Source organism: Galleria mellonella, unplaced genomic scaffold (assembly GCF_026898425.1).
Source record: "Galleria mellonella isolate WM207_F2 unplaced genomic scaffold, CSIRO_AGI_GalMel_v1 utg139, whole genome shotgun sequence".
Classification (NCBI taxonomy): domain Eukaryota; kingdom Metazoa; phylum Arthropoda; class Insecta; order Lepidoptera; family Pyralidae; genus Galleria; species Galleria mellonella.
The window spans coordinates 3870872-3880990 of NW_026441995.1; the positions used below are offsets into that span (position 1 = coordinate 3870872).

Sequence of the window (10119 nt, forward strand, 5' to 3'; positions counted from 1 at the left end):
CGAATCCAACCTCGAGTGTTTTAAGCTCTGCATACACAGAGAGATTTATCTTCTCGATTAAACGAAATTATAGTTCTAACTTTCTTTTTATGTCACACAGACGTATGTACATGAAGAGAGGATTATTAGTAATGGGGAATAGTATCCCCATTGCTAGTAATATTGCTCTCTGGAAATTGTGGTGGTTAATTCTCAGTAAATTCGTCATGATGAATCAACTGACTTGGCTTCCATTTTCATTTACCTATTGATGGACATATATTGGAACCCTATTGATGACACATTAGCATCGCAGAATCAATGAAACTAAAAATGTTTTACTAAATTCTTACTTAACAGCTTCGATTATATTATACATCATATGTAATATATTTCACTATCGCACCACTTGCCATCGGTAAGGACTCTATCCATAGACATAAGAACCAGAATGATTATTTACCACTGTGCGTGACGATTTTGGTTCTAAAATATTTACAGATCTAAGGCGGTTTCAGAGGAGTTTCCTCCCGCGAATACTTAGATTGTGGAATGATCTTCCTACCGTAGCTTTCCTTAAAGACAAACATATTTCGTGAAGCAGCTAAAAATAGCCAAATTTACCCAAAAGATTGATTACATGATAACAGTCTGGCTGAGGACAATGATGGTTCCCACATGCAACTAGTTGAATTACTTTGAGATCGCATCAGATATATTTCAGGGTATTCCTTAGTTAACACTAGATGACTGTGATGAACGTAACATTCGACATACAGAAATTTTATCAAGCATAATTGAATCTTATTTGTTAAGGAATAAGCCTGCTGTTGTTTCTTTGATTAATTTGATTTATTATTAGTATAAACAATCAACGGAAAACTGAAGAGCAAAACAAACGGAAAAGCAAAGACATTTAAAAAAATAATAATATAACCCTTAGAAAGTTTTAAGTTGGAAAAGGAAAGGAGAAAAATCTGTTATAGAAAAATTGTAAGACATTGAAATGAATTTAACAGATATCTAAGATACTATCTATACGTCAAAGTGCCGGTGACCTTTTCCTGATTCTTCATCGACAAAGGTCGGAAAAAGCATCTGGATAGATATAATTAACTTGAGAGTTTATGCTTCTAAAAAAATTCTAAGAAAACTTTATGAAAAGGGCTTTCCTATTTTCGTTCCATAAAGTTGAGAGCTACTCCGATAACTTGACAATGGGGCTTCATGTTACATTACTTTATAATAGGTAATTGATATTGACATTTAAATTAAGACATACGATAGGTTGCCGTGTGGCTTAGAATTGGCCGCCCCTTCCTTTCTCGTGGGTGTCATAAGAGGCGTCTAAGGGAACTAAATGTGTGAGAGATGGGCCTCAATATCCCTTTTAAAACATCACCAAAAGGCTAACTGCAGTTGCCAACCCGCCTGCTAAGCTTGGCAACTACTGGCAAAACTCCCCCTTATGGGAGAAGCTGATATGATGATGATGATGATGTGATAGATGTTATACGAGTCTCTAAATAAATTATTAGTTCAGTTTTTATAGTACATATTTTATATGTAGACTTAGTAAAGTTTTATGCAGTTTGATGTAGATCTTTGCGTGTTAATACAGAGGTCTTTATTAATATATACTGATATACATTGTCTTTGCAAAAAATCTGCAAAGTTAAAATTAGTATTTTTGCGGAAAAAATGTATTCTGCATACCGTAGCTCAAATTGTTTAAATATTTTTTTGCTAATTTTCACTACCGTACAACCCGCTACAAACTAAAGTTTCATCCCAACTATGTGGATGAGTAGCGGTCTTTCACCGTGCGTTTTTCAAGGCATTTTCTTCCATACACAACTACTGGTCAAGCCATGTAATGGTCTGCGGAGGAGGCCGCGGGGCGCGGGACGCGGAGCAGCGGCGAGCGGACTCGCGACTCGCGGACGGCAGACAGACACAGCATAGTGGCAACCGCACACGCATATATTCGCACAATAAATTGTCGGGCTAAACTTGTATTTTACAACAACATTCCGCTCTTATTCTCCCTGAACATATGGTCCTTCGAGCTCTATTCAATTACTGGACTGTTTAAATTACATCGTGATAAATTCCACCGGCTTCCAACAACGACGCGGTCGTCTTCGATCAACGGTGCGACAGGCCTCTTTCAACGGTTTGACGGGCTTCTTTCAACGCCGCTCTTCAACGTTTTGGAGCTGGGAATTTATTGCTGTTTAGTCTTCCGACCAGAATTCTACGGGCCCTACAACGCTTTTCAAGACAAGAAAACAAAAAGGATTATATGGATAGTGCATAAAGACCGTGAGATCGCTCCATTATCTATCTTTTTGCTTTCCATCATCATATTATCTTCATTTAACCTTTTCCATTAGTGAATTCATTCCATAATTCCATAATACTTAATCACTTATTTTTAATCTAAGTAGTTATTACTTTCATTTCAAACCATAAACGGTTATTGCCATTTACTTCATTAGTTTTTTTGTAGTCTTGTAGATTAAAAAGCTAAAATCGTAATATCTATTTATACATTGATTATTAATATCTCCGTAATAAGTAAATCGTAGACGCTTTTTTTAAGTAACATTTTTTTTTTACGCTACCTACCATAGGCAGTAAATATCATAATCGAAACACGAATCATACAATCATAATTATCACGTAGTTTTCAACGCTATTGTATTATATACTTAGTTAATTCTTTGTTTTATTAAGTAAATGCGATTAATTACATCAATCTGCTTTTAGTTGCTTTAATCATATCTCACGTACCTAATTAACAGTGTAATATTTTAATACCGTACAATAATTTATTTTTTTTTTGTTTTTTTCTTAGGTTAGCCAGTAGTCTGCTAAATTACTACCAACCGATCAACGGACTTTGTACTGTAGCATCTGTGCAGTGTCAGACACATTATCACAGATTAGTATATTTTTAATTTGCTATCTTTTAATTAAGTATTTTTTTTATTGTAGATAATTAAAATATATTTATTTTTATTACTTTATTTACAATTTTTAATTTTATTTAATAACTATATCTTGATTAACTTTTGCAATGACAGAAAATAAAGCAACACAATTAAATCAATTAATTAAAAAGCGTGGTACTTTTAAAAGCAAACTTACAAATTTTTGCAATTACATTAATATATTAAAAAATAGCTCAGCTGTTAGTAATGCTGTCATTCAGTTCGAGCTTCAATCGCGCATTGATAAAATGGAATCCTTATATTCGGACTTTGATACTCTTCAGGGTGAGATCGAAGAAATTGCTGACGATCCTGACCAGAGGTATCAGGAAAGGGACGCTTTCGAGAACCAGTATTATGCGGCTGTCGCGACGGCTAGGAGTCTGTGTATACCGTCATTTACATCGACAAATCACGAGGTAAGCTCTCATGATGCTTGTGCGCACAAACAAAGCAATTTTGTAGGACTTCCCAGGATCCAGCTTCCCGTGTACAATGGCAGCTATCAGCATTGGCTCGAATTCAGGGACACGTACGTTTCTATAGTCCATTCTAGTACTGTAGTACATAAACAAATTTCATTATCTTCGCGCTTGCTTACAAGGTAGTGCAGCTTTAGTTATTAAAAGCTTAGACTTCAAGGCAGAAAATTATGCTTCTGCATGGGAATTGCTGTGCAAGCGATACGACAATAAACGCTTACTTGTAAATAACCATGTACAAGCTCTTTTTAATGTTAATTCTATCAAAAAAGAATCTAGTAAAGCTTTGCGTTATATAGTCGATGTCACAAACAAAAATCTTAAAGCTTTGGCTACTCTTGACCAGCCAACAGACAGCTGGGATACATTAATAATTTATATGATGTCAACTAAATTAGACAGTGTTACAAACCGAGAGTGGGAGGAGTATAGAAACAATTGCAGTGATCCACCTACTCTAGATATTTTTATAACCTTCTTGTCTAACAGGGCTGATCTTCTAGAGACTTTAGAGGAGGCAAAAAACAATAAAGGTAATTCTGAATCTACTCACGTTCAAAAATCCAACAGCTTTATAGTTTCTTCAAGTAAAAATAAAACGCTTTCCTGTCCATTATGTCAACATGATCATCATTTATTTAACTGTGATACATTTAGGAAACTGTCAGTAGATGCACGCATTGAAAAAGCTAAAAGTTTTAAAATATGCTTAAACTGCCTTCGACCTGGTCATCATGAGACACGGTGTAAATTGTCACATTGCAAATATTGCAAATCCAAGCACAATACTCTTCTTCATCTTGATATTCATCACGAACCTGTCACGCATGATAGTGTTGTCCTATCTGCTGAGCCATCTCAGTCCTCAACTAATACGGGTTATATTTTATTATCCACAGCCTTGGTCAAGGTGCTTGACGTCCACGGGAAACCACATGCAGCTAGAGTCTTGTTAGACAATGGAAGTACCGGAAACTTTGTCACAAAGGACTTTTGTGGCAAGCTCAATCTTCGTACACATGCTACGAATTCAAGGGTAACAGGTATTAATCATCAAGTATCCACTAGTTCATTGTCTTGCTCTCTTACATTGGAGTCTTATGTTGGTGGCTACAGGACAGACATCAATTGCTTTGTTTTACCCACTATTACAACTTTGCTTCCAAACACATATATAGATATACATAATTTAAAAATACCGCCTGGGGTTTGCTTAGCTGATCCAAATTTCAACGTTCCGTCAACCATTGACATTCTAGTAGGTGCGGACGTCTTTTGGAGTGTGATCGGTACAAATCGCATCCAGTTAGGTACACATAAACCTACTCTTTTTGAAACCAAATTTGGTTGGTTGGTTTCTGGCACTATCAGTCAATCAGATCCTAAACAGTATGTATGTATGTTTTCTAATAATTTACAGAATAATTCTACAGACTTAACTCGTTTTTGGGAACTAGATACAATTTCATCTAAATATGAGCTCACTCCGGATGAACATGCATGCGAACAAGATTTTATGAATTCTACACAGCGCAACAAAGAAGGACGTTTTGTAGTTTCTATGCCACTCAGAGAACCTCCTGAGGTTTTAGGCAATTCTTATTCACTTGCTAAAAACAGATTTCTTTCTCTTGAGCGTCGTTTGCAACGAGAGTCACATTTGAAGCGTCTTTATGTAGAATTCATAAAAGAATATATTGATCTGGGTCATATGAGTGAAAACACATTTAAAAATCATAATCAAACAATTCAATGTTATTTGCCACATCACGGCATTCTTAAAACATCTAAAATAACCACACAACTACGTGTTGTGTTCGATGGTTCTGCCTCTACGTCTTCAGGTAAGTCGCTTAACGACATACAACGCGTAGGTCCTACTATGCAGGACGACTTATTATCTATTTTATTACGTTTTCGACAGCACAAGTTCGTGGTATCAGCAGATATAGAAAAGATGTATCGGCAGATACTTTTAGACGACGCACAACGTCCTTTACAAAAAATATTATGGAGGTTTGATCCCTCCCACCCTCTTAAGTCATATACCCTAAACACTCTCACATACGGCACGGCATCAGCGCCATTTCTAGCCACCAGATGTCTTACACAGTTAGGTCATGACTCTAACAATTCTGAAATAAAACGCGCTATATGTCATGACTTCTACGTAGACGATTTTTTAAGTGGACATGAGACTATTGAAGACACAATTTCATTGTGTCAAGGTGTAATCAACACCCTTCAGTCAGCCAAATTTAATTTGAGAAAATGGCACTCAAATAATAGTACCATATTAAATAGTATATGTCAGAACAATAAGACATCTGGTAGTGTAGATCTTAGTGCAAAAGAGTGTGCAAAAACATTAGGTATTCATTGGAAATGTCTAACAGACCACTTATCATTTTCTATTAATATTTCATCTCAAGATAAATTAACCAAGAGATTTATTTTGTCCACAATTTCACAAGTATTTGACCCATTAGGCCTTGTATCGCCATGTATAGTGGAAGCAAAAATATTAATGCAACAATTGTGGATAAATAAATGTTCTTGGGATGACAAGGTTCCCCCTCTCATAGAAAAAATATGGTCAGAATTTGTACAGTTCTTACCATTACTGAATAATCTTAAGATTCCTAGGTGTATTAAAAATAACAGTACAGTCAACACAGAAATACATATATTTACAGACGCATCGGAGAAAGCATATGGTACATGTGTATATATAAGAAGTATATCTAGCGAAGGTTCAATTGATGTCCGTCTTTTGGTTTCCAAAAATAAGGTAGCTCCTATTAAAATTACTACAATCCCAAGACTTGAACTTTGTGGCGCGCTTTTAGGAGCACGACTGTACAAGAAGGTGATTACATCGGTTACTCTTGAATTCAGTCGTTGTGTATTTTGGACAGATTCCACCATCGTCTTAGGCTGGATTGCTTCTTCACCAAGTCAGCTTAAACCATTTGTTCGGCACCGAGTTGTGGAGATACAGGAAGGTTCTCACGAATGGCGTTATGTACCCTCAAAATCAAATCCAGCTGACTTAGTATCCCGAGGTCTAAGAGCAGATTTATTAAACAATTCTTCCTTGTGGTGGTCAGGGCCTTCATTTTTAAAACTAGATTCATCTCAATGGCCACTTAATCCAAATAAACATAATTCCAATTTACCTGAAACGATACAATCATTTCACACAGATGACAGTAATTTAATTAATCATAAAGGTAATTTAATTTCATCTTTAATTGACAAGTTTTCAAATTTCACACGACTGCAACGTGTAGTTGCATTTGTCTTAAGATTCGTCAATAACTGCCAAAAGAATACAAATAAACTATGTGATCAAATATCATTATTAGAATTAAATAATGCTGCCAAACTTCTTTTACGTACAGCTCAGCAAGATTCATTCCCTGAGGAACGTGAGTTACTCTTGTCAAACAAGCAATTACCTTTCAAGAATAGGTTAGTGTCATTATCACCGTTTATAGATTTTGATAACCTCATCCGCGTGGGTGGCAGGCTTAATGATTCTCATTATGACTACAATGTCAAACATCCCATTCTTTTGTCAGGCAAACATCGCTTATGTGAATTAATATTCAATATGCTTCATAAAAAATTCATGCACTCAGGGCCTCAGTTATTACTAGCCACTGCTAGACATAATTATTGGCCTATAGGAGGACTCAACTTAGCAAAACGTATAGTTCGCTCTTGTGTTAGGTGCACTAGGTTCAAGGGAAAAACCATTCAGCCCATGATGGGTAACCTACCAGAGAAACGGGTCCATCTAGAATTTCCTTTCCTAGAAACAGGCGTCGATTATGCCGGTCCAGTGCTGATAGCTGATCGCAAGGGTAGGGGCTGCAAAATTATAAAATCTTACATTTGTGTGTTTGTGTGTTTTGCCACAAAGGCGGCGCATCTAGAGCTTGTCTCGGATTTGACTAAAGAAGCTTTCATTGCAGCACTAAACAGATTCATAGCACGACGAGGCAAGCCGCAAACGATATTTTCGGATAACGGCACTACCTTTGTTGGGACTTTTCATGAGCTCTCCAAGCTCCTCAAACAATCTGAGTTGTCTACGGATTTGGCCGAACAAGGTATAAACTTTTCATTTATTCCTGCCTATACTCCTCACTTTGGAGGCCTATGGGAATCGCTTGTTCGATCAACGAAGCATCTTCTTAGGCGTATTTTAGATAAGACTCATTTAAACTATGAAGAAATGGCTACTCTTCTTATTCAAATTGAAGCCATCTTAAATTCTCGTCCTATCACACCTATTTCCGACAATCCTTCTGATATTTATCCTCTTACTCCTGCCCACTTCCTTATTGGACGGTCTATCATCTTTTTGCCACATCCAGAAATTGTCGACCGCCGCTTCAGCTCTCTTCAGCGATTTCAACGCATCGAGCTGCTCAAGCAACATTTTTGGAATCGATTTTCTAATGAATACGTTGTATGGCTCCAACAGAAAACCAAATGGCATCGGTCTTATGGCGAGCTTAAGGAGGGCACCCTCGTCGTCATCAAGGAGAAGACCTCACCTCCATTAATGTGGCTCATGGGCCGCGTTATCCGCATAATACCTGGAAGGGATGGTATCGCAAGGGTTGCCGACATTCAGACCAAGAAGGGTGTCATTCGGCGAGCATACAACACCATATGCCCCTTGCCAGTGAAGAGTTTTGAACTTGACACTTCAACGCGGGGAGTATATGGTCAAGCCATGTAATGGTCTGCGGAGGAGGCCGCGGGGCGCGGGACGCGGAGCAGCGGCGAGCGGACTCGCGACTCGCGGACGGCAGACAGACACAGCATAGTGGCAACCGCACACGCATATATTCGCACAATAAATTGTCGGGCTAAACTTGTATTTTACAACAACATTCCGCTCTCTCTTTAGGATCTTTAGGATCAAGTTCCAGCAGCAGTATTTCCGAACCGATACGAGACCATAATCATCAAAAAAGAGCATATTCCTTTTTAAAAGACCGGCAGCACGCCTGCAATGCCTTTGGTATTGTGGGTGATCATGGGCGGCGGTAGTCACTTACAAACAGGTGAACCGCATGCTCGTTTGCCTTGTGTTATAAAAAAAATAACCATATTTCAACCATACCAGCGAATCAACCATATTTTAACCAACAAAGAACGGCACAAGCTAAAATATATCAATACGTACGTGAAAATAAGTTTGTTTATTATCTCTTGGCGTTTTTACAGCTCAACCATTCTTTATTTTTTTTTATACAACTTAGAATGGCAAACAAGCTGACGGCCCACCTGATGGAAAGTAGTAACCGTCGCCTATAGACATGAGCAGTACCATGGACATAATAGAGTATACTGTTTCGCCCATGATACCCCCTATGCGTTGCCATTCCTGAGAACTCAGATGTTATTCCTCTGTACCCTGTAAATTCACGCCATATCCCACCCTTCAAACTGAAACACAGCCATGCAAACACAACTACTTCACGGTAGAAACACGAATGGGACAGAGGTACCCAAGAAATCGACTTTTATACAAAGTCTCCCTCTGGTGAGTACTTAGGCATACAAGTATTACTTATGTACTTACACTAGGTACTTTTAATCCCGGTTAGCTAATATATCCCGATCATGCAAAAGTCGCGGTGAAAGGCAAAAAAAATATTTTAATAAGAAAAAAATTCACTTTTTATAAAATTTTCCATGTTTTTAGTTTTTGCCTTCAGCCTGTTGGCTGAAAAAGCAAAGAGTGCTCGATAGTTAACGAGGCGGCAACGACGGAGGGTCCTTCTCGATCCTCGTCACGAGTGGAACTATATGCGAGAGCAACGTTGACAAGAAAGACTCATTAGCAAATTGATTCTGACAATTTGGTTTTTCATTAAACAGGTACTACAAAGTAATTACAACATTATTTAAGAGTGGGCACTGCCTTTATATTGATGAAACCGGAATATAAATCTATATATGTAACCATCTAAAAGTAACAGTACAATATATGAATGAATAAATAGATAGATAGATATTTTTATTGTTTCCTCCAAAAGATTACAATAGTAAACTTATTATAGGTACATACAATTACAAGAATTAATCACAGTGAGAAAACAATGGGTGTCCTTATTGCTAAAAGCGATTTCTTCCAGGCAACCTTTGGATGGAAAAGATTAATTATAAACAGTTTGATTATGTATACAATTATATTTTTGATTTATTTTTGTCATGTTTATTCATAACTAACTTTTACCTCAGGGGTTCGTTCTTGTAATGGGGATATTTTTTTTAATGGGTGGTAATGATATGGTAACTCCGCCTGCGCTATCGGTATACACTAGCGGGGCACCAGTAAGAGATGATAGATGAGGATGAAAGTAAGTCAGTTAGCCCATCCTGACGAATTCGACTAGAATTAACCACGATGGTTTCAGGAGGAAGGTGGAGGTCGACCTAACTGGGTATATTGTTTGAGCCCATTACTAACAATCCCTTCCCTTCTGTGATGAAGATATGTTGATTGACCGAAATAAATAGTAACCTATGTTCTTTTCCAATCCAAATAAAATGTGTCCTACTAAATTTCATATTGATAGGTTAAGTGGTTATGTAACCACAAAGTAACAAACAAACTTACTTTCACATTTATGATA

General features: G+C 37.3%; 1 protein-coding gene across 3 annotated transcripts; it reads left to right on the forward strand.

Moving 5' to 3' along the window:
- The first annotated feature begins 2933 nt into the window (after nucleotides 1-2933).
- Nucleotides 2934-8369, forward strand: LOC128202594 (uncharacterized). Of its 3 annotated transcripts, none has more exons than XR_008253875.1 (3): nucleotides 2934-3394; nucleotides 4357-4500; nucleotides 7953-8369. XR_008253875.1 is itself a non-coding variant. In XM_052903442.1 (3 exons), the coding sequence occupies exons 1-3, from the start codon at nucleotides 3183-3185 to the stop codon at nucleotides 7985-7987; spliced, it is 801 nt and encodes a 266-aa protein (XP_052759402.1). In that variant the 5' UTR covers nucleotides 2934-3182; the 3' UTR covers nucleotides 7988-8369. The 3 variants fall into 3 exon arrangements, 2 of the variants coding, with proteins under 2 accessions (XP_052759402.1, XP_052759403.1); XM_052903442.1 differs by having other exon boundaries at nucleotides 3947-4500; XM_052903443.1 differs by lacking the exon at nucleotides 4357-4500.
- Nucleotides 8370-10119: the final 1750 nt, after the last annotated feature.